This window comes from Loxodonta africana, chromosome Y, assembly GCF_030014295.1.
Source record: "Loxodonta africana isolate mLoxAfr1 chromosome Y, mLoxAfr1.hap2, whole genome shotgun sequence".
Lineage (NCBI taxonomy): Eukaryota > Metazoa > Chordata > Mammalia > Proboscidea > Elephantidae > Loxodonta > Loxodonta africana.
The window spans coordinates 22,597,098-22,622,486 of NC_087370.1; the positions used below are offsets into that span (position 1 = coordinate 22,597,098).

The following is a 25,389-nucleotide window of genomic DNA, read 5'->3' on the forward strand; positions in this document are numbered from 1 at the left end:
TGCAAATCTGTTGTTACTTCAAGGGGCATAGTGATCACAATCTCCCTGCCTGAAACGGCTCCTCTTTCTTTTCTGTGCTTCATCAGGCAGGACTTTTGTTGATTATTAGTGGTCCTGGGGAAATGAAGATTGTGGCGAGGATTATAACCTCCTCCTTTAATGGGTATATGTATTTAGGACTGATGAACAATCAACAAACATGACTTGGAAATAGTACGTACGTTTAGGAGCATGTTTATCCCAGTTTCAGGAGGAAAACATTTAATACAGGTAGCTTTCGAGGAATTTCTTGGGCGTTAAGGCAGAAATTTTCATCACGATTGTGTGAGAAACCATACAGCCAGTCGTAGTTGGTCCGATATAAAATGTGATGTTGCTGAACAGTGTTAATGTAGGCGACGAACGATTTATAGAGATCACACACCCTGGGTGTGTAGTCTGTGCTAGATTGGGTACTGGGAATTGAACTGTAACCTAACCACTTTGGTTCTGGTCCTGTCTTATTAAAAAAAATTGAAATGAGATGGACACTGATTGCAAGGGTAACAGAAAGTGGCAAGTTTACTGTCTGCATATACGAGGAGCACCTGGGGTCTAGTGACCTTATGGCCACGTGCTGGCTGACTAGGGGAGCTGGGGAGCTTTTTGTTTCCAGTGGCCTCAGGGGTTGGGTTTGGTACCTGGAGTCTTCTGCCTTTAGCCCTCCCCTGCCTATATTGGGGTGGGGAGAGGGTCAGGTGAAGCATGTGATCTCAATCTGTGCATGCTTCAAGGCATGACTAGGGCTAGTCAATTGACCCAGCCAGTGCCTGCTGCGACTTCCTGCTCAAAACAAGCTTGTGGTTAGCAAGACAAAGGGGGGAGGGGGGAGGGGTGTTGACTGGGGTTTTCAGTATGGCTGACAGCCTGTTTCAGAACCACAGTTTCTGCTACCAAAGAAGCACAGTCCTTAAAAGGTCGACGGCTTCTTGGAGCACAAACCCTGCATATTCCTAGAGTCAGAGCGGCGAAAATTAGGAATGAAGGGAAGATGGGAGGCCCGTGTAATGCCACTAACCCATATACTTCAGATCTTAGAGGGTCAGCGACACTGCAGTGTTGAAAAGGTCCCTTATCTTGTATAATAATTACTTTACACAGTGAAAGAGTGAAGTAGGGCGGCCCTGGGTAGCTGAAAAGGTTCAGATTATTAGCGGAAAGGTTGGTGGATTGAACTCACCCAGATGAGCCTTGAAAGACAGGCCTGTCTATGTGCTCCTGAAAGGTCACAGCGCTGAAAACCCTATGGAGCAAATTTCAAGTGTCTGTATTTCAGTGTCCTGTTGGAGAAATTATTGAGAGTGCCAGTGCTTAATCTTTTTTAAAGTTGCTATGAATTATAGTTCGTGTTTTGTGTGTACATATATATTTATATATTGGTATGGAAGGAGTCTTTTTTTCACGTATTAACACGGTGATCTAGATCTAATTACGTTAAAAAAACAATTCTTTACGCACTGCAGTTCTTGAAATATGATTTTATTTCTTTAGATTAGTACAGCCTAAGGTTGGTGTGAAATCTTAGAAATACCAGTTTTCCTCTCAATATCCTCACAGCATCTAAAGCTCCCTCCTTTCACTTATACATTCTAACCAAGAAATTAAATTTCTTTCTTCTTAATACTGTCATTTCATGGTATCTGTGTGTGTTAAAATATATATAACAAGTCTTTTTCCTTTTTCAACCATTTTTACATGCAGAATTCAACGTTAATTGCTTTCACCATGTAGTGCAACTATCACCTCTATCAACTTCCAAGATTTTCCATCACCATTAGAAGAAAGTCAGTGTCGCTTAAGCATTAACTCCCGTCCTCTCTCCCAGCTCCCACTAGTAACGATTTGGTCTCTATATACTTGCCTATTACAGATACTTAAGTGGGACTGTACAAGATTTATACTTTTGTCTCTGACTTGTTTAACTTAGCATAGTGTTTTCAAGGTTCATCCATGGCGTAACATTTATGAGAACTTAATCTCTTTTTGTGACCGAATAATATTCTATTTTTTTAATCCATGCGTCTGTTGATGGACATTTGGGTTTTTTTTTTTTACACTTTTTTGCTATTTTGAATAGTGGTGTTTGAACATTGGTGTAAAAATAGCTGTTTGCATCCCTACTTTCAAGCCTTTTGTGTATCTACTTGTTAGGTATCATTGAGGTAATTTTAGACTCATGGTGAGACCACGTGACAGAGTAGAGCTGTAGCGTAGGGTTTTTTTCCTGTAATTTTAACGAAAGCAAATGATGGCATCTTTGCCACAGAGGTGCTGGGGTGGGTGGAAACTGCCAACTTTTGTTTTCTTTAATTACATAATTTTATACTTTTGTTGTGGAGAATATACACAGCAAAACATACACCAATTCAACATTTTCTACAGGTACCGTTTACTGACATTGATTATGTTCTTCCAGTCACACAACCATTCTCACTGAACTTTTCTCAGTTGTTCTCCCCTTAACATAAACTCAGTGCTCCCTAGGGTTCCTGTCAGCTCTTCTGAGTTGCTGTTGTCAGTTTGATCGCACAGAGACAGTTTTCTAAAGAGCAGAATGCTCAAGGCTCATTGTTTACTACTTAAGCTAAACTATTGTTCGATTTTAAGAAGACTCTAACGGATATTTTTGGTTTAAGGTTTAAAGATGATCGCAGGACAATAGCTTCAGGGGTTCATCCAACCTTCATGGCTCCAGGAAGCCTGGAGTCCATAAGAATTTGAAATTCTGTTGTGCATTTTCCCTCTTTAGATCAGGATTCTGCTCTAGAAGTTTCGATGAAGATATTCCGTAATGGCAGCCAGGCACTCTCCTGTTCTTCTACTCTCATGGCCAGTGAGGCAGCTGTTCATGGAGGCAGTTACCACACATTCCTTATCCTCCTCCTTTTCCTGCCTTAACTTTTTCCTCGGTTGTTCCAGGTGAGTACAGACCGACTTTTGTGCCTTGGATGGCAGCTTGTAAGACCCCAGGCACCACACAGTGAACTAGGAGGTTAAATCACTCAACACGTTATTAGGCCAGTTAACTGCGATGTCCCATGAAAGCGTAACCCTCAACCTCCAAAGCAAGAAACCACGTCCCATGAGGTATATGGTTGTTCATCAGCATCCTCAACATCTGCTCTTTTTGTTGTTATTCATACCGTCAGTCTTTTGGTTAGCAAGCGGGTACTTAACCATTTGCACCATCTGCGCTCCTATAAATGGAAATTTCTGGGTCATAGGCTATTTGTATGTTTAACATTTTGAAAAACAGGCACACTTTTCCACAGAGGCTGAACCATTTTACAACCCACCGGCAATTTCTTCATATTCTCCCCAACTCTTGTTGTTTCTGATAGTAGCCATCCTCCTAGGGATGAGGTGGTGTGTCTTGTGGTTTGGGTTTGTATTTCCCTAATGACAAGGGAATTCATCATCTTTTCATGTGTTTATTGACCATTTGCTTATCATCTTTGGTGAAATGTCTCCTTCAGTTTTTTGCCCAATTTTACAATTGTTGCTGACACTTAGGAGGTCTTTCTCTGTCCTGGATACTAAACCCTTATGGCATGTATCATTCCCAAATGCAGTGAAACCTGTGAAAGCTGGAACCTCTAAGGTGGAAACCTGTCAGAGTAGGAAAACTCAAATATTTTCCATTAAAGAAGTGACCAAAAAATGGCAAGGCTGCGCTGCGTAAAAGGCGGAAAAATTGCAAGACCCAGAAAAAGAAGGCAATCCTGTGAAATTCCAGCTCTCACAGGTTTCAGTGTATTTTCTCCCATTCTGTAGATTGTCTCTTCCCTTTGTTGAGAGTCTTAATTGATCTATTTTGTCTTTTATTCCTTGAGCTTTTTGCTATTGTAGCTCAGAATCCATTGTTGAAAGCTAGTGTGTGGAGAAAATAAACGTGCTTTTTTTTTTAAACTGTAAAAGTATTTGTATGAGTCAAAAACTTTAAAAATGCGTACAATAAAACCAATCATTAAACACCACTCTTAATCTCAACATAGTGTTGAATAATGTAGTGCCTTCTATTTTCCTTCTCTAGACATAGATATTCTAGAAGTACTCCCATTCTGGATGGGACTTTCCTTTGGAGACATGACTGTTGTCATATTACTTCATGTCGAATTCAAGCCTTCATTCAAAACTACTGAATTTTCCTAGGTGAGAATCTAAGAAATGCTCCTCAGATACCATGACATTATCAGTTTTTTTTTTTTTCAGCCAAGAAAGCTTTTTAATTTTATTTGGTTCTTTTCCCTCTTTTTCTCTCTCTCTCTAACACACACACGGTAGTCATTTAATTTCTTCTTGAACAAGACAGGTTAAACCACATGAAGTTCCATGTTGGCGTTTTTCAAAGTTACCAAAGAGGCAGGTTCACATGCTTCCTCCAAATACGCCTGGGTGTTTACAAAGATCTAAAGAATTCACTGTAACGTGTACAACTATAAGCAGTGGTTCAGTTAAAAGAAGGGATGTCTTCACTCAGGAGAAGTCTTCACAGAGCCTTGAAAGTCAAGCAGAAAAAAAGAAGCTTTTCATCCAGAAGTTGACTGTAATTACCAGCCCGTGGTCTGCATCGAGCTCGTCCTGTCCCTTAGTACAGAAGCCAAATGTCTGCTGTCAGACGTTACAATCTGTGCCAGGAACCATTAATTATTTGCTAAAGGCCTCATCCATGCCAACACTCTGCTCTTCCTCTCCTTTAGCTTGCAGCTTCAGAAGTGGGAATGCAGCCTGTTTCAGAGGACACAGTGTGATTGTTCGTGGCCAGCAGAAGACGGCCCACAGGATGAGATTCAGGCTCTTGGGTCCCAATGGACTCAGACACCAAGTCCTTCCCATAGCCCACCTGGAACACTAAGGACTGTAACGCTCTGAAACCTAACGTGTCCAAGACAGAGCTTTTAAAATCTCACCTGAACAAATCTACTTCTCACCTGGCTTTCCCAGCCGGTAAGCTGCACCAGCCTTCATTCATTCACTGCATTCAGGGAAACAGTCCAAGCTACCGTGAGAGGGGAGCTCCCTTAGGAAGGCAGCTCTGAACTTTCTTCTCCTATTTCTCTTTTCAGAGGAAGGTACAGCCTCCACCCAGCAGCAAGAGGCAGATATCAACAATGTAAACCAAGCCAACTCTCAATCACATCCAGAAAAAATCCACATATTTTACCCTCTCTGGCAAGACCCTCCACATCTGACTTAAATTGAGAACACCCTCATATTTCATAGGCTCTTGACATCTTTTTAGAAAAATCTTTTTCAGACATGTCAACATTTTCCCTGCCTTTCGGCCTTCGCACCAAGTATTTCTGCTGATTAGAGGAAAACTTTTAAACTCTAGGAACTCAATAATTCCTATAATTCTTGTCTCACTTCAAATGTCACCTCTGCAGAAAGTGCCCCTCCTGTCTCCTCTGTTATTCCCACTCATTTCTATGTTTAAATGTCATTGAGGTTTTCAGAATGAGGTAAATCCAATTGAGGTTGACATTAACCTTCATGATGCAAGTAAAAACAAACTGAGTGCAATGTTCCATTTCCCTATGTGACAGACTTTTAGCAAGCCCAAAACTGTGAAGCTCTGCATTGTGCTGATGGCAGCTTTCATGCCCTCTCTGCCCTGTTGGTTGCTTAAGGGTCTGGTGAGTCTACTTGAGCTGTGATGCCCACTAGCCAGGTGCTGCTATTTCAATTAAAAGTAATTAAAACTAAAAGTAGAGTTCCTTCATTCCACTAGTCATATATTCTGTGGTGAATAGGCACATAGGGCTAGTGACTACCATATTGGGCTGTACAGAAACAGAACATGTCTATCTTCACATAAAGTACTCTTGGATAGTGCTGCTGAAGACTATATATAACAGGTAATAATCTGTGTGTGTCCTCAATGATCAGTGTCACAGGCCAGAAGGAACAAGAAGACAAAATACAGAGTGTCTGCCCATAGATTTATAGTCTAGCTTGGGAGACAGTTTTAAAGAAAGAATGAAAAACTAAGGATATGTGTTATCTGTATTAAAAAGACCTAACCCGAGAGTGAGGTTCAACTGCTTGAAAAGGGAAATTATTTCAGTGAAGATTCAGAAAATTGTTTTTTTTTAGCTACATGCAGTGCTGTGTAGAGCTGATACCATTTTGTATGGGTGGGAGTGGAAAGAGTATTTCAGTTGGGAAAAATAAATGTGTAAATCCCTGAGGCAGCAGAGAACCCAGTATTATCCATTCATTGATGGAAGACAGAGATGATTAAAGCAGAGAAAACAACAAGTGAGTGGTGAGGTTTGTGTGACGGATTGGAACAGATCGTTTAGAACCGTGCTGAAAACTCTGGGCTTTTGGAAGGCCCATGGACAGCCACTGATGGGCACTGAGCATTTCCTATGCCGCAGATAGATTTTGGAAGTGACAACGATGATTGAATGATGTCAGGCAGGAGGTTGTTATGAACAAATTAGGGAAGACTGTGAGGAGGCCTAGACGTGGAGATTGATTCTGAATCAGGAAGATAGCCAGTGATACAATAGAGGTGTGGATGGATGAAAGGGCATCCCTTCATAGACTGCTCATTCCTGTACATCACTGAATGCTTCTCACCTTTGAGTGTCAATGTGGATAACCCCCGGATCTGGTTGAAATGCAAATTTCGATTGAGAAATTCTGGGATGGGACTTGAGATTTCCACATAGTGAACAAGCTCCTGATTTATGCTGGGAATACTAGTCGAGAAATAATGATGTGAATTAAAATTACAGAGCTGTATTACAGAAAATAAAAAAAAAAGAAGGATAACGTGTAGAGGGGAGCCACTCGTGTAAAGATCTTGCAACGGAGAATTCATTGACAGTGAGACCAAGAAATGAAATAGGACTCAAGTTGGAAAGGGCGCAGGGAGAAAAGAAATAGGAAGTGAGGCACGAGACGGGTCCTTAGTGAAAGCATAAAGATTTTCTGATTTATTTGTTGATCTATTTAATACCAGAAAGAGAAAGTGTTCAGAAATCCCCCCAGATTTCTCAAAATCTTAGTGAGTGGTGTTCTCATGGTTTGAAAATGAAGGGGGAAAAAATACCAGAAAAGTCAAGGGGCAGAAAGAAATGTTAGTTAATTCCAAAGGAACACAAAAATACTGATCAGATATTAGTGTCATAAATAAGATGAAAAAGTTTTAGAAAAGCACAGTGAAAGGTTTTTTACAGCACATAACTTAAAAATAAATGAACCATGATGAGTTCATTGTCAATATATGAAAAGCATGTTCTTTCTTAAAAATTCATCCATGTAAATGTCAGATAACACTGAGATTTGATACTAGGAACAAAGATACATAGGTAAGCCCACAACTTGAACATTGGATCCCTAAGTCCCTGGAGGAAATCAGGTTCAAGTTTGGCAGCCTGGCCAGGCCTGGTTGCTCCTCATGCTGTGGGAGAGGTAAATTCCTCCATCTGTGATCTTGTTGCAGAAAGGAGAGGCCTGTGGAGCTTCCTGAAGAATGCAGGTGTGTGCTGTGGGGGCTGGAGCCTGTTCTGCCTTTAGTGTAAAGGCCCTCAGGGTGGAGCATTGCCCTGAGCCTGGGAGGAGGCCAAAGGCCTGTCACTCCCTGCTTCCTCAACACTGTTTCCTCTACATCCTTCTTCTATTTCAGGTCTCAGGTGTGGTGCAGGGAGAACTAGTCCAGTCCAGGCAGCTGGGGACCTCAGGCGACCATCTGGCACATCCATCAATCACAGGGAAGGATTTCAATTGCTGTCACTGGCGTGTGGACCCAACATTATTCATCTGCCTCCAGACTGCCCAGGCCTCTGCTTCCAGTCCTGTCCCTCTTCCTGGAAGTGGCTTCTTGGGGTCAGAGACGTCATTCCATAGACTCCCAGAAGCTGGAGAAGAAAATGGTGAGTTCCACGCAGAACTGGGTTATCCTTAGCATTATGTGGGTGAGGCTGGATCTGAATTGTTGGGGAAGCAGCCGTGTGCTGCGGGACTGTGGTTTCAGTGAAGAAAACAGTGACAGAGGAGGCTGAGGAACTGAGCCCTAGGAGGCACCCTGATACCTTGCTCCACTCTCTCTGGGCCCTTCATCCCTACATACATGGCATTTGAAGATTTGAATACCTGGTGTCACCTTCCTTATGTGACTCTCAGAGGTAGCATCACACGGTGTTAATATCCCCACCCTACTCCCGGGTTCTTGGTGTTCTGTGTTGAATGACAGAGTGTTCTCTCCTGAATCTGAAGACGGAGCAGCTCTGGATGTGAAGTCTGAGCCCCGACCCGCTAGAGCCATCCTTGTCCCATGTCTCTGAACAGTGTTCTTGAGTCCCCCTAGGCACTGGAGCACTTTGAGTCTTAAAAGGATTGAGAGGTATCATACCAGTTTCCTCCACTGCTCAAAAGTGTAAAATTACTCAGCATTTCACTAAGATTAAAAGCTAGATTCTTTTCAGTTGCCAACGAGTTCCCCCGAACATGATAAACCCACTGACCCCCAATCACCCGTCCAGATTCCTAATCCGGTTTTTCCTCTGCATTGCATTCTGCTCCAGCCACGTGGGCCTTTGGCTCTTCCTAAGACATCCAAGACACCTTCACACCTTCTGAGCTGTGCTCTGGCTGTTTCCTCCTTCTAGAACGGTTTCTTCTCAGAGACCTGAATTCTTTTATAGAACATATTGCCACATGATAGTTATAAATACATGTTTATGTATCTAAATTTACTGTCCCCACTCAAAGAATTTACTATCCATGTTCATCTGGGTGTTCGTTTTGTTCACTGCTGTATCTGCTTTGCCAATGTGCAGTAGCCTCTGTATCAGTAGGACCTGAATCAATTTTAATGAATGAATGTAGCCACTTAAGGGTCTGGAGGGAAGAAGTCTTGTCTGAGACACAGGGCTTTGCCAGGAGAAGTATGTCCTGGTTGTATGAATTGAGTAGAATGTTTACCTTTGTCTCCGCTTCCTATTATCCACGAGGACTTCAGATCATCGAGTGGGTTTGGGTTTTTGTTTTATTTTTTTTGTGGTGTTATTGGACGGTAACAGCAAAAATAACAACAAAACTGTATGCATATGGACAGAACTGGAGTTGTCAGCAATTTAGACTTCAAAGAGAAATTGACCTGCATTGTGATCCTGGCTCAGCAGTGTTCCATGTGGGAAGCACTGAGGATGTGATTAAATGATCGTCTCTAACTTTACTCAGCTATGCCCTGTCTGAAATAATATCTGCTTAGAAGAGTCATGAAAGAAAAATCACAGTTGCTCAGTACATGGAACATTTCATCATTATTCTATAATAAATATCAGGGTTTTTGGTGAGTTCAAAATATATAAGCTCGCCCACTGCAGTGGAGGAGACCTTTGGCTTTGGGCTCTGGTTCAAAGTTGTTGTGACCCCATCATACCAGGATGGATTAGAGATGACATAGGCTGCTCACGTCACCATTTCCCTGAGAAGAGGAGTCTTCTTTCTCTAAAATTACTCTGTTTCAGCACTGAAGGCGTCTTTTAGCAGCCTTTTCTCTCCTCTTGACACGAGAAACCCAACGGATTCCTACTGTTTCAGAAAGGTCACTCTTACAGACCAGGGGATTCCAGTGGTCAGGGTTCAGGTAGTCTTGGTTAGGTGCCTTCCAGGGGCTGGAAATGTGAGAGAATTCTAAAGCACAGCCCCTAGAGGGCTGGTGTGTAAGTCTATTTCCTAGGCTTCATAGGCAATTTAACCGGTAAACTCTCTGCATTTCAGCTCTACTTATAATATTAATTTTTTTGTAGTAGAAGTTATACCTAACAAAATATTTGTCAATTCAACAGCGTTTACATGTATAGTTTGGTGACACTGATTACGTTTATCATGTTTTACAGTCATTCCAACGAAAAACCAAACCAAGTGCCATCAAGTTGATTCCGACTCGCAGCGACCGTATAGGACAGAGTAGAACTGCCCACATAGACTTTCCAAGGAGCGCCTGGCGGATTTGAACTGCTGGCCCTTTGGTTAGCAGCCGTAGCACTTAACCACTATGCCACCAGGGTTTCCAAATGGAAATGGTAACCTTTTGTCACTGAGGAAACACAAGGGCGTGCTGTCCTTGTTTCTGCAGAGGTTGTGCTCCTTGTCGTCTTCTAACATTAGACTGTGTTTGTGGACCTGTGACATCCCCAGTTTGGGCCTTGGTGCTCTCTGTTGAATGAGAGTCTCCTGACTTGAATCAGCCACATGCTGATCTCCAAGAGTTGAAGAAAATATGACCAGCTCAGTGTTTGGGTTGCCAGTGTGTTGATATTGGCCCCTGGTCCTCTCATGGTTGTGAGAAACAAAAGCAAAACTGCCCTTCTGCAGTGTGTACCAGTTACTATACATCATCCTGTCTCCACCCGGTGCTTTATGTTTTGTTGAGTGTGTTCTGGTAGGGCTTACGGAAGGAGGGGTAATTGTTTGTTCACAAGGAAGTGAAGATCTGAATGAGAGCATTTCTCTAATGTCTGCTATGTTTTCTAACCATTCCAGACGGTAAAGAGAGAGGAGAATACAACTGCAATTGGTTGCAGTCGAACTGTAGAGAGATAATTTCAGTGCTGGACGTCTGTGAGACAGAAAGCAATCAGTGAGGAAGTGAATGTAGTTAGTGAAGGGACGAGGCTGATGGCCATACCGTAGAGTAGACCTTGATAGTACACAGAACCTTGTGTCAAATCCCTAAGAATTCTCTGTTCCCCAGGACTGTCAGCCTCACCCTTCATTCTTGTACACACTGAAGTCCATGGTACCTCGCTGATGCAGAATGTGTCAATGTTTTAGGACTCAGTGGTTGTTGAGGATGTGGCTGTGGTCTTTACCCCGGAAGAGTGGGCTTTGCTGGATCTTACTCAGAGAAAACTCTACAGAGATGTGATGATCGAAACCTTCAGAAACCTGGCCTCAGTAGGTAAGAACAGATTCCTTTTTTTTTCTTCTTTTTTCTGTTATTCCTTTAGTGAGCAAACCTCTTTTACTCATTAACTTTACTCCAGAATTTGGGCTGAGCAATGAGAATGAATCATTACATAAAGCAGGCATGGTCCTTTGGTTTATAGAGCTCACGTATCTTGGCTTCTCCGTGAACACAAAGCACTACGTATTACACTTAACTTTCACTTCTCTTGTGATGAAAAGCCTTGAGGCTCTTTAAGTGTTGTAAATGTAAGCATTGGCTTTAGGGGTCACTTTGGGGTGCAGACGGTATTGTATTTTGGGACCGCGTAGAGTATTACTGTGTTGATTACAAGTTTGACATGATTATTTTGCTGCAAATCAACCCACACCTGTCTATCTTCAGAGACCCTGAAGAGCAAAGTATTGGCTCAATATCAAGGAACTCCTCATTACTCTTCACTGCCTTCCCTCATGATAAGCGTTTCTTCATGAGCACCATGTCAGCTCTACACATTTGTTTTCCCAGAGACACAACTTCACGGAAACCTGAGCTTCCTTTTCTGACTTTAGTGATCCTTTCACAGCTGCGGTCATGCGGATCCTTTTTCTCATTTAATGTTACATGTATATTGTGTCCAATATCTTTCTACTTAGCTCTAATTACGCTTATTCATGTCACCATTACTCTCAAGGTTCCTAAAAGTATGTCCTAGTAAATTGCTTCTAAACCATTGGTAAAGTGCTGAAACCGTGAAATGTGGCTACGTCTTTATTAACAGTGGTCCTTTTTCCCCTAATAATTTCTTTCTGTTTGTTTCATATCGCGAACCTCAACTTGAATTATTGGGTCAGACTTTGGAAAGCTTAAGGATGGAGAAAAGTTACCCAGGAAACATATAATGATGCGATACATAAAAAATAACATCTGGTCGTCCACGTTAGGAGAAATCTCTGAATTACATAGTAATAAAGATGATCATAAAAACCAAGAGAGACGTTTGAGGTGAGTGTCATTCAAAGAAGAGAAAGCGGTGCTTCACGAGACAATCCTGAGTTGTGATGACCTTAAAATACACATTCGTATGTTCATGTGTGTATACCAAGGTTTCCAACTGTTTCACAACAGTTCAGTAATTGTAAACATAAAGAAGGTTGGTGTACGCATTGCATAGCCTCCAAACCTATTGCCTGTTGGATTTTGACCTGAGCAGAGAACAGTTGGCGGTGCCCTGCACAAACACGGTGTCCCACTACACTGCTTTGAATGTGTGTTTCTCGTCATACTCCTGCTATTCAGGATTCTGCAGCAGGTTCCTGAAACTTTTTTGGAATCCATGCAGGTGGGATTATTCACAGTACTGTGCGGAGCGACACGCATTGAAACCTATGAGATTGCCTGCCATCTTTGTTCAGGGCCCTGTGGTGTTTCCAACACAGGTTTAAATCCGATGGGCAGCAGATATTCAACGCAAACACTGCCCTTATTTACGTTGGCAATTTTTGAAGTAATACGAACCAGTTCGAAGCCCTGACATGTACTCATACATATATAAATATATATGTGTATGTATATTTGTATATGTATAAACTTTGCTGTAAACTTACGTGTTCAGGGAATTTTCACAACTTTTTCATAAATGTGTGTCAGACATTGAGTATTTGAAACATATTTCACTTACACACAATGATCAGAAAGTCTCATATTTTAGAAAAACAGTAACAATTATGGTAGTATTTCTGCTAGATGATTTAAGCTATGAAACAGGAGAGAAGTCAAGCCAAAAACTGCGTGTTCACTTTGTTTGGTAATGAGGAAGTGGAAATAATTGATTTCCAACATGTTACCTGTTTTTAACAGAATTCATACAGTAGAAAACCTCTGTGAAAGTAACGAAGGCAATCAGTGTGGGAAAACCTTCAGCCGGGTTCCAAATCTTACCGTGCAGAAAAGAAATCCTCCAGAAGTAAATCCTTTTGAATGCTCTGACTGTGAAAAAGCCATCATGGATCCCTCATCACATAACCACCATACCTGTCAGTTTATTACATCTAGAGAAGCCTGTGGTGGTACCACTCCTATGAGACCTCTTAGTGGCAAGAAACCCCATAAGTGTGAGGTATGTGGGAAGGATTTCATTTGTATCTCAACTCTTAAGAATCCTGTGACAACACTCACTAGTGACAATCAGTATAAATGTAATGAGTATGGGAAAGATTTCTGTAGTTTCTCGTCCTTTTGGACACATGTGAGAGGTCACAAGGGTGAATGTAAAGAAAGTTCTTCTAGTGACCCTTTATCCCTCCTTTTCTCTAACAGAGATAAGCCCTATGAATGTAGGGAATTTAGGAAAGCCTTTAGTTTTTCCTCAGCCCTCACTGCACATTTAGGAACTCACAGTGAAGAGAGGCCTTACGAATGTAACGAATGTGGGAAAGCCTTTAGATGGCCCTCATACCTCACTAAGCATATGCGAACTCACAGTGGAGAGAGGCCTTATGAATGTCAGGAATGTGGGAAAGGCTTTAGTCAGTCAGGACACCTCACTACCCATATAAGAACTCACACTGGGCAGAGGCCTTATGAATGTAAGGAATGTGGGAAAGCCTTTAGTCGGGTCTCAACCCTCACTACACATATAACAACTCACAGTGGAGAGAAGCCTTATGAATGTAAGCAATGTGGGAAAGCTTTTAGGCAGTTCTCAGGCCTCATATCACATAGAAGGATTCATACTGGAGAAAGGCCATATCAATGTAAGGAATGTGGGAAAGCCTTTAGGTATTCTTCAGCCATCGCTTTGCATAGGAGAATTCATAGCGCTGTCAGGCCTTATGAATGTAAGGAATGTGGGAAATCATTTAAGTATTCTTCTACCTTCACTTCACATATAAGAATTCACAGTGGAGAGAGGCCTTATGAATGTAAGGAATGTGGGAAAGTCTTTAGGCAATCCTCAAACCTCACTGTACATAGAAGGATTCACAGTGGAGAAAGGCCTTACGAATGTAAGGAATGTGGAAAAGCCTTTAATTGTTCCTCACATCTCAGTAATCATAGAAGAACTCACAGTGGAGACAAGGCATATAAACGTACACAATGTGGGAAAGCCTTTAGTCAGGTCTCATTCCTCACTAAACATACAAGAACTCACAGTGCAGAGAAGCCTTATGAATGTAAACAGTGTGGGAAAGCCTTTAGACAGTCCTCAGACGTCGTGACACATAGAAGAGTTCATACTGGAGAGAGGCCATATCAATGTAAGGAATGTGGGAAGGCCTTCGTGATTTCTCGTCCTTCAGAAGACATATAAAAACTCATCGTGGAGGACTTAGGAATGTCAGGAGTGTGAGAAAGCCTTTCCTTGTTCATCACACCTCATATCACATATAAGATCTCACTGTGGAGAGACTACTCTGTCTAAAGGGGGGTGTTTCATTCTTAATTCTGTAATTTCAAACAGCAAATTTCTGAAAGTCAGTGATAAAAGAACAAAGTTTCTCAGTGTGTAACAAAGCAGTACTACCTCCAAGAAGGGGTCATTCGAATTCCTTTGTGCCTATGAAAGTTTCAGTTTCACTATGGCGTTGTCTTCATCAGTGTTTCTTACTTTCTCAGTCGAAGCCAAATTTTACCTTTCGGAAAGTCCTTGACTATAACAAATAAGCCTGTAGGGACTAGCCAGGAGCAAATGTGGTTTTATATTTGTTAATATTTTTATGGATGTTATTTTGTATACAATGAAATGCACTCTTCTTGTATTTAGTTTAAGAGTGTTTTTTGAAAAAAATTGTATTCCATGGGAATTCCACTTTGGAATACAAGCTGACAGTTCCTTCGAAATCTAAACACAGGCCTCCCATTCTGATCCAGCAGTAACACTCCTAGGTATTTACCCACATGAGTTAAAAACATATATCCATATAAAAACCTGCTCACAAATGTTTATAGCAGCTTTCTTCATAATTACAATAACTGAAAGCACCCAAAATGTCATTGAATAGGTAAATGGGTAAACAAATAGTGAGACATCCATGCAATGGTGTATTATTCAGCGATGAAAATAATTAAGCTATCAAGGTAGGAAAAGTTATGGAAGAATCTCAAATCCACACTAAATGAAAGAAGCTGGTCTAGAAAAGCTACATCCTGTGTGATCCCAAGCTGATGACGTTCTGGAAAAGTATGAAGTGTAGAGGCAGTACAAAGATCATTGATTGCCAGGGGTTTGGGGAGAGGGAGGAGGAACGAATAGGTGGAGCCCAGGAAATTTTTACAACTGCGTAACTATTCTGTAGGATATGTAATAATGGACTCATGACATTATGCATTTATCAAAACCTAACACAAAGAATGAACCCTGATGAAGTCTATGTATTTTAGTTAAAAGCCACGTCTCACTATTGATGTGCCAGTTGTTACAAACGTACCCCACACCACAGGAATGCAAGATGTTAATAGGAGAAACACTGGGTGTAGGTGGGGTGCATGGGGACTGTGTACTTGATGCACAATTTTTTAGTAAATACGTCTCTAAAAATAGTCAATTTCAAAACTATGAAAAATATGGCATCCCATTTTTGTTTTGTTTTTATAACAGAGGGTGCAGAATCTATCGAAGTTTCTTATATCTTTTTTGTATGAACTAAGTAGACATCATTTGTTTTTGTTTCTTATAAGTGAATTTAAAAACTATTGTAAAATACATGTAAAAAATACATTTGCCATTTTAAATATCTTAAGTGTACAAATGCATTAGTTACATTGACAATGTTGTGCAACCATCAACCCTATTTCAAAAATTCTTCATCCCATCCCATTTGGAGCAAAGGAGAATGAAGAAAACCACACACACACAGAAAATATTAGCCCAAAGTACTAAAGGAGTACATGAAGCAGAGACTGCACCAGCCTGAGACCAGAACAACTAGATGGTGCCTGGCTGCCAGCAATGAGTGTACTACCAGGGAACACAACACACATTCTCGGACAAAACATGATACAAATGTAGAACAGAGCTCAGATTCATGTTTGAGCAGATTTCATGGTCTGATAGAGACTGGAGGAGCCCCCGAGACCTTGGCCCCCAGACACACTGCAAACCGTTAACTGAAACCATTCTCCAAGCCCACTCATCAGACAAAGATTAGACAGGAGTGTAAAACCGGAAGTAATAAGCATGAGGAATGTGCTTCTTAGTTCAATTAGATTTATAAGACCAAATAGGTAGCTCCTGCCCAAAAGCAGGATGAGAAGGCAGGAAGGGACAGGGAAATTGGTCAAATGGACACAGGGAACCCAGGGGATTCCAACTAATGCCACAAAACAATATCTATGTAAATTTCTTAATAAGAAACTAACTTAAGGTGTAATGTTTCACCTAAAGAATAAGAGAGGTTTTTTTTCATCACCCCAAAGAGAAACTCTGTACCCAACAAGCAATAAGTCCCCATTTCCACTCCCTCCAGTGCCTGGTAACTAAGAATAAACTGTTCTCTCTGCCTTTGCCAGTTCTGGACATTTCACATAAACGGAATTGTATGAAATTCGTCCTTTAGTGTCTGGCTTATTTCACTCGTCATAATATGCGCTCAAGGTTCATCGATCACCTTGCATATACCAGAACTTCATTTCTCTTTCTGGAGGAATAAATATTCAATTTCTTCATCTGTGGCGTTAGTTGTTGATGCATAAATTTGAATAATATTTGTATTAACTGTTCTTCCTTGTAGGCATATGGCTATTATGGTGTCATTGACAGTGTTGTAATGCAGGATCTTGAAATGTTCTTTTTGATCATGAATGCGATTCCATTCCTCTTCAATTTCTCATTCCTGGCATAGTTGGTCATACAAATGTCTGATATGGTCCATACCAGTCCATTTCAGCTCAGTAATGCCTAGGATATTGATCTTTATGAGTTCCATTTCATTTCTGATAACTTCCAAAGCTGCAGAATTTCATTAATAATGGTAATGTGGGGCAGCTAACAGGATTGAGAAAATGCTCACCATCACTGGCCATTAAAGAAATGCAAATCAAACCTACAATGAGGCAGGGAACGAGGGATATTCACTAACTAGATAGCAGACAAAAATGTAGGCGATGGGAAGTACAACTGAAGAAAACCAAAAGGAATTCCTCAATACAACCAAAAGCTTCAAAGGCCAGAGTAGTAAGGACAGGTGTCTGGAGACAATGGTTGCAAGGGACATGTCGGTCAACTGGCATAACAAAATGTATTAAGAAACCAGTCTGCATTCCACTTTGGTGAGAGGCCGCTGGGGTTTTAAACGCTAGGAAGCGGCCATCTAAGATGCATCAATTGGTCTGAACTCACCTGGAGCAAAGGAGAATGAAGAACACCAAAGACTCAAGAGAAATACGAGCCCAAGAAACAGGGCCACATAAACCAGAGACTCCACCAGCCTGAGACTCAAAGAACTAGATGGTGCCCAGCTGCTGGTGATCATTGCCCTGGGAGAACACAACAGAGAATACCTGATGGAACAGGACAATAGTGGGATGCAGATCTTCAAATCTCATAAAAAGCCCAGGCTTAATGGTCTGCCTGAGACCTAGGGACCCTGACAGCCAAGGTCCCCGAACCCTTTGATAGCCCAAGATTGGAACCATTCCCAAAACCAACTCTACACACAGCGATTGGCCTGGGCTATAAGACAATGATGCTGCTGAGGAGTGAACTTCATGGCTCAAGCAGACACATAGGATTATGTGGGCAACTCCTGTGTGCTGGCGAGATGAGAAGGAAGAGGGGGACAGGAGCTGGCTGAATGGACACGGGGAATGCAGGGTGGAGAGGAGGAATGTGCTGTCTCATAAAGAGGAGCACAGCTGGGACTGCATAGCAAGGTCTGCACAGCTTTTTGTATGAGAGACTGACTTGATGTGTAAACTTTCACCTAAACCACAATAAGTTAAGGAAAACTATGAGCTACCTTCTCACCCCAACATTATTGGCACGTAAGAACAACAACAAAAAAAAAACAAAAATCAATGCTGGAGAGGTTGCAGGGATGTCATGGGTTCAATTATGTCCCCCCGGAAATACTAACTTGGTTAAGTCATGATTTCCAGTATTCTGTGGTTGTCCTCCATTTTGTGATTGTAGTTTTATGTTAAAGAGGATTAGCGTGGGATATAACACCCTTACCAGGTCACCTCCCTGATCCAGTGAGAAGGGAGTTTCCCTGGAGTGTGGCATGCACCACCTTTCATGAGAGATAAAAGGAAAAAGAAGTGAGCAGAGAGACAGGGGAACCTCATACCGGAAAGCACTGCCGGGAGCAGAGTGTGTCCTTTGGACCCAGGGTCCCTGCTCAGAGAGGCTTCCAAAGCTGGGATAGATTGAGGAGAAGGCTGACAGTAAAAGCCTTTCCCTGGAGCCGACGTCTCAAATTTGGACTTTCAGCCTACTTTACTGTGAAGAAATAAATTTCTCTTTGTTAAAGCCATCCACTTGTGGTATCTCTGTTATAGCAGCACTAGATGACTCAGACAAGGGAGATTTGAACTCTTATGCACTGCTGGTGAGAATGTAAAGTGGTACAACCATTTTGGAAGACGATTTGGTGCTTCCATAAAAAAACTAGAAATAGAAATACCATAGGATTCAGCAATGCCACTCCTAGGAATATACCCTAGAGAAATGAGCCATCACACAAATAGACATACCCATACGCATGTTCACTGCAGCATTGTCTACAATAGCAAAAAGATGGAAATAACCTAAGTGCCCATCGACAGGTGAATGGATGTCTTAGTCATCTAGTGCTGCTATAAGAGAAATGCCACAAGTGGATGGTTTTAACACAGAGAAATTTTATTCTCTCACAGTCCAGAAGGCTAGAAGTCTGAATTCAAGGCACTGTCCTCTCCAAGGGAAGACTTTCTGTCTGTGCTGGCTCTGGAGGAAGTTCCTTGTCATCAGTCTTCCCTTGGTCTGGGAGCATCCCAGTGCAGGAACCTCAGGTCCAAAGGACACACACTGCTGCTGTCGCTGCTTACTTGGCGGTATGAGGTCCCCATGTCTCTCTGATGGTTTCTCTCTTTTATATCTCAGAAGAGATCGCCTTAAGACACTACCTAGGCTTGTAGACCTCATCAATATAAAAAAAAAATTTTTTTTTTTTGCCTGCCGCTAATTCATCTTATTACATCATAGTGATAGGATTTACAACACAGAGAAATCAGAAGATAAAATGGTAGACAATCATACAAGGGAATGATGACCTATCGAAATTGAGAGATATTTGGGGGGGGATGCAATTCAACCCATGACAATGGGTAAACAACCTATGGTACCTGAACACAATGAAATACTATGCAAATATAATGAAGAATGATGAATCTGCGGAACATCTCACAACACAGATGAGTTGGGAGGGCATTTTAATGAGTGAAATGGGTCAATCACAAAAGGACGAATACTGTTCGAGACCACTATTAAAAAACTCAGGAAGTTTTACACACAGAAACAATCTTTGATGGTTACAATGGAAGGGCGAGGAGGGAAAGAAAAATACTAGTGAATAGTTAAGAGGAAGCTTTGATGAAGGCTAAGGCACTAGGGAATACTGGGGAAGTCAGCAGAACTTGATCAAGCCAAGGTCATGGAAACTTCATAGACAAATCCAAATTCCCTGAGGCACCGAATTACTGGACTGAGGGCTAGGGACCATTGACTCATTAATATTTAGCTCAATTGGCATAACACACTTTAAAAGGTAAGTGTTCTGCATCCTACTTTGTTGAGTAGCATCTGGGGTCTTAAAAGCTCGTGAGTGGCCATCTAAGATACTCCACTTTTCTCACCTTGTCTGGAGCAAGGAATAATGAAGAACAGCACAGACACAAGGTAAAGCAGTAATGAACAACTACCACAGCCTCCACCAGACAGTCCAGCACAACCAGATGGTGCCCCGCTATCAACACCAACTGCTCTGACAGGGATCACAATAGAGGATCCCAGACAGACCTGGAGGAAAAAGTAGAACAAAATCCAAACTCACAAGAGAAAACCAGACTTACTGGTCTGACAGAGACTGAGAAACCCCAAGAGTATGGCCCCCAGACAGCCTTTTAACTCAGTCCTGAACTCACTCCTGAGGTTCACTCTTTAGCCAAGGATTACAAAGGCACATTAAAAAAAAAAGGGGGGGGGGAGTGAATTGTAGAAAATACGAATCTAGGAAAATTGTAAGTCTCCATCCCTGCTACTCTTTTAACACAAGTCCAGTCCCTAATCATATTTCCCAAATTCCCAGATGTGACAAGGATGTAGTCCCCATTTATTTCCTTATAGCCTTATGAAATGTTTTCTTTCTGTTTTGGAGACACTCCCCCTACACCAGTGATTCTCAACTGGGGATCATTTTCCACCTCAGGATATGTGGCAATATCTGGAAACACTGCGAGGGAGGCACGTGCTAATACACTCTAGTGTTTTAGAGGCCAAGGAGGCTGCTGAACATCCTACATGCATCCTGGGGTATGCAGCCCTGGTGGAAGCCGTTGCACGTGGCCAAAAACTGGCCTAACAGTATGGGACAAAATCCAGGGACACATCAAAACTTCCCTTTTACATAACAATAGCCAACATCTACTTGGAACTTCACGTGGTATTTCTTGTGCTGGTGATTTACCATATTAGCTCATTTAATCCTCATATCAACCACATGTGGCACACTTTGTCATAGCCTCTCTTTCCCAGATGAGGAAACTGAGGCACAGGGAAGCTAAGCATATTTCTCAAAACCACCTTCTATTAAGGTGGCATCAAGATTTTCAAGCCAGGAAAGGAAAACCTAAGAGTTCACACTATTAACTGCACTGTTCCATCACCCGTGGACTCATGTGTCCAGCACAGGACATTGGTGATGTCTCTGGCAGGAAGACTCACTGTAGAGAAATGTCTGCAGGGCTCCCTTTATGCCTTTGTTCACCAAGTTGTAGATGAAGGGCTTTGTCATGGAAGCGACCAACGTGTACAGAACGTCAAAGACCCCTGCCCAAGTGATGTGGATATAGAACACACAGACATAAGCAGGCAGGCTTCGTAGAACGAGGAGACAAAAGAGAGGTGAGACCCTCAGGAGAAAATGCTTTATACTTCCCGTTACGGATCGAATCTGTATCCCCCAAAAGTATGTGTTATAAACCTTAATCCCTATACTTGTGGATATAGTCCTATTTGGGAGTGGGGTTTCTTGTTTATGTTAATGAGGCAATATCAGTGTAAGGTATGTCTTAAGTCAATCTCTTTCGAGATGTAAAAAAAATCAGATTGAGCAAGCAATCAAGCAGACAAGCAGAGCTGGGGGAAGACAGATGCCACACCACATGAAGATAAGCAAGAAACTGAGATCAGAAGCTGAGAAGAGACAAGGACCTTTCCTCAGAGGCCACAGAGAAAGGAAGGCTTCCCTAGAGCTGGTGCCCTGAATTTGAACTTCCAGCTCCCTAAACTGTTGCGAAAATAGCTTTGTTTGTTATAGCCACCCACTTGTGCTATTTCTGTTATATCAACACTAGACAACTAAGAATTTGTTATGGGTCAGTGGGATGCTGCTCTAAAAAATATCTAAAATGCGGAAGTGGTTTTCGAATTGGGTAATAGGAAAAGCCTGGAAGAGTTTTAATGTGCGTAATAGTCAAAGCCTAGATGGTCTTCAAGAGAAGGTCGGTAGAACTATGGACATCAGAAGCAATTCTGGTGAGGGCTCAGAAAGAAGTGAGGAGAGCCCTAGAGAAAATTCTCCATCATTTCAGAGAGTAGGTTGGTGCCATCAACAGAATGTTGCTAGACACGTGGACATTAAATGTGCTTCTGCTGGGGCTTTAAAAGGTGAACCTGTGATTGGACGATGGAGGAGGACTAATTCTTTTTAGGCAACGTCAAAGAGCTTGCCTGAATTATGTCCAAATGTTTTGTGGGAGGCAGAACTTATAACTGATGAACCGGGATATAAGGGCAAGGGGATTTCTAAGCAAGGTCTTAAAGAGGTCACATGGTTTCTTCTTTTGCTAATAGTAAAATGCAAGAGGAAAGAGATGGACTTAAAAATGAACTGTGCAACATGAGAATAGAATTTAAAGGTTTGGAAAATTCTGTTGAAGAAACTAAGGACATGTGTCCTAGAATGTTTGTCAAGGATGTGGCTGCAAAAGGAAAGACCTCTGCCTCTTGGAATTCTACAGGCAAGAAAATGGGCAGAGGAGCTACATCTGTTGTCCTCCAAAAGAAGAATAATCCCTGCAGCTGCTCTGAGATCAGTAGAGAAGTTGGAAGGAACACTAGAACCAGGGCTGACTGATTGTCGAAGGGTGGAGCCAAGAACTCCTGGGTTTCAAAGGGTGCAGACACACCCTCCTAGGTTTCAAAGACTTAAATCTCCAGCAACTCGGTTTTGGCATGTGGGGCTGCCATTCAGTTGTGCCAAGAGGATTGGTCTGCTGCTGAAAGCTGAGGGAGTGGGGATGGCATGCTCAAGGGGCAGGAGAATGGTGTCTGCTGGGTCGAGGGGAAATAGTCGCCACTCAGGCAGACTAGGAGGATAGGGCTACCTAAAGCCAAGGGAGCAGAGTAGCCAACCCAGTGGCTTTGGAAGTTAGGTGTGAAACCCCAAGCCGAGAGACCTCCAACCAGAATCCAGAAAGCATGGCCAACACCCACGCTCTGGAGGGTGGGAACATTGCCCAGATGCTCTCAAGGAACAGAGGATTATTTTCAAGCCTTGAGAACTAATGAAATTTGTTCTGCTGGGTTTTGAACTTGGTTGGTGCCCATTATCCCTTCTTTCCCTCCGATTTCAACCATTTGTAATGGAAATGTTTACCTTGTGCCTGTTCCACCATTGTACTTTGGAAACAGATAACTTGTAGTCTACGTTTCACCGGTTTGCAGATGCAAAGTAATTTTGCCCCATATTTCATTTACAGGTTTCAGAAGATGAGATTTTGGGCTTGGAGTCGATTTAAGAAATTTAGGATGGTGGGCCATGGAGAATGTTTTTTGCATGTGGTGAGAGCATGAATTTGGGGAAGTCAAAAAGTAAAATGTTATGTATTGAGTTGTGTCCCCCAGAAATCTGTGTTGTAAATCCTAAACCCTATCCCTGTGGTTATAATTCCGCCTGGGAGTGGGTTTTCTTATGTTAAGGAGACAGTGTTAGTGAAGATAGTACGAATCATTTTTGTAATCTCAGAAATCTTACTTACTTAAACCAATCTGTTTTTGAGATATAAAAAGAGAAATTTTAAGGAAGCAACCAAACAAACACGCAGAGATCGAGGGAAACAGATGCCACATCACGTGAAGATCATCAAGGAACAGAAAAACACGACCTGAGACGAGGACGTTCCCCTGGAGCCGACAGAAAGAGAAAGAATTTCCCTAAAGGCAGCACCCTGAATTTAGGCTTCTAGCCTCCTAAAGTGTGAGAAAACAAATTTGGTAAAGCCACCCACTTCTGGTATTTCTGTTACAGCAACTCTAGGTAACTAAGTCACTTGCCTTCCTTTCTTCAGATGCTCAGTATATAATACGCAGTTTGGCATATATGAAAAGGATCCAAGCAAGAGGAAGAAAAACCATGACGTCTGTCACAATATATAACACAAGGTTATTGATGAAGGTGTTGGAGTAGGCAAGCTTGAGGACTTTGGTGAGCTCACAGAAATAGCGGGGGATTTCACTGCACAGAAAGTACCAGCACAGTCAAAGGGTCAGGAAGAGCACCCAGCATGCTGACAAGCCAAGGGTTTTGAATGACTGTGTAGTGCTGAGACAGAAAGGTCCACATAAACCAGAGGGTCCATCACCCTGACACCAGAAGAACTAGATGGTGCACAGCTACCACCAATGACTGCCCTAACAGGGAACACAATAGAGAGCCCCTGACAGAGCAGGAGAAAAGCACCGTGCAGAACTCAAATTCTAGTAAAAAACCAGACTTAGTGGTCTGACTGAGACTGGACGAACCCCAGAAAACATGACCCCTGGACTCTCTATTCACCCAGAACTAAAACCATTCCCAAAGCCAACTCTTGAGACATACAATAGACTGCACTATAACGCATAAAATGATACTCATGAAGAGTGTGCTTCTTAGTTCAAGCAGATACTCAAGACTAAACGGGCAGCTCCTGTCCAGAGGCGAGATGAGACAGCAAAAGGGATAGGAGCTAGTTGAATGGACACGGAAAATCCGGGGTGGAAAGGAGAAATCTGTGGTCACATTACAGGGACAGCAACTAGGGTCACATAACAATGTGTGTATAAACTTTTGTATTAGAAACTAACTTGAGCTGTAAATTTTCAACTAAAGCACACATACAAAAAAGAACAGGGTTTATTGGGTTTGAGGTGGTGGGGTTGCTGGAGGGATTAGAAGAATGGGGCCGCCCAAGGCAAGGGAGCAGTGTTGCCATCGCAGTGGGCCTCAAAGGCCAAGTTGAAGCTCAGGATTCAGGGGCCTACACCCAGAATCCAAAGATCATGGTCAACACCTAGACTGTGGAATGCAGGGTCATTGCCTGGATGTTCTCAGAGAACAGAGGATTATTTTGAAGACTTGAGGGATAATATATGTTGGGGTGCTGGGTTTTGGACTTATGTGGTGCCCCTTATCCCTTCTTGCCCTCTAATTTGCCCCTCTTGTGATGGAAATGTCAACCTTGTGTCTGTTCTATTATTGTACTTTGGAAACAGATAATTTGTAGCCTAGATTTCACAGGTTCACAGATGAAGAGGAATTTTGTCCGAGGTTGGAATATGCCTCAAGTCTCACCCGTATTTGATCTAGATGACTTGGAAGATGAGATTTTGAACTTAGAGTTGATTTAAGACTTTTGGAATGATGTGATGGGGTGAATGGGTTTTGCATGTGGCAGATATATTCAATTTGGGGGCCAAAGCGTGGAACGTTACAGACTGAATTCTCTCTCCCAAAAGTATTGTCATGAATCCTGCCCTGTATATCTGTGCTTATATTCCCATTTGGGCATGGGTTGCCTTTGTTATGTTAATGAGACAGGATTAGTGCTGGCTGTGTCTTGAGTCAATGTCTTTTGAGATATAAAAGAGACCCAACAAGTAAGCCAGAGAAACTGAGATGGAGGAAGAGAGTTGACAAGCCACATGAAGAACACTCAGAAGCAGCTCAGAAGAGATAAGGACCTTCTCTGAATGTTACTTATTTTGTTGTTGTTGAGTATACACATAGCAAAACATACACCAATTCAACAGTTTCTACATGTACCATTTAGTGACATTGATTCTTCAAGTTGTGTAACCATTCTCATCCTCCTTTTCTGCGTTCTTCTTCCCCCTTTAACATAAATTCATTGCTCCCTAAGTTTCCGATCTAATCTTCCCTGCTGCTGTTGTCAATTTGATCCCACATAGATAGTTCTTAAAAGGG

The 25,389-nt window shown here is 42.1% G+C and overlaps 1 protein-coding gene across 1 annotated transcript in view; it reads left to right on the forward strand.

Annotated features, from left to right (window-relative positions):
- LOC135227246 (zinc finger protein 208-like) overlaps window positions 1-25,389 on the forward strand; it is an 82,583-nt gene that overhangs the window by 20,087 nt on the left and 37,107 nt on the right. Inside the window, exons 3-4 of the mRNA XM_064278860.1 lie at window positions 12,869-12,872; window positions 13,265-14,238. Coding sequence (XP_064134930.1) covers window positions 12,869-12,872; window positions 13,265-14,238 — 978 coding nt within the window. The remainder of the gene's footprint in view (window positions 1-12,868; window positions 12,873-13,264; window positions 14,239-25,389) is intronic.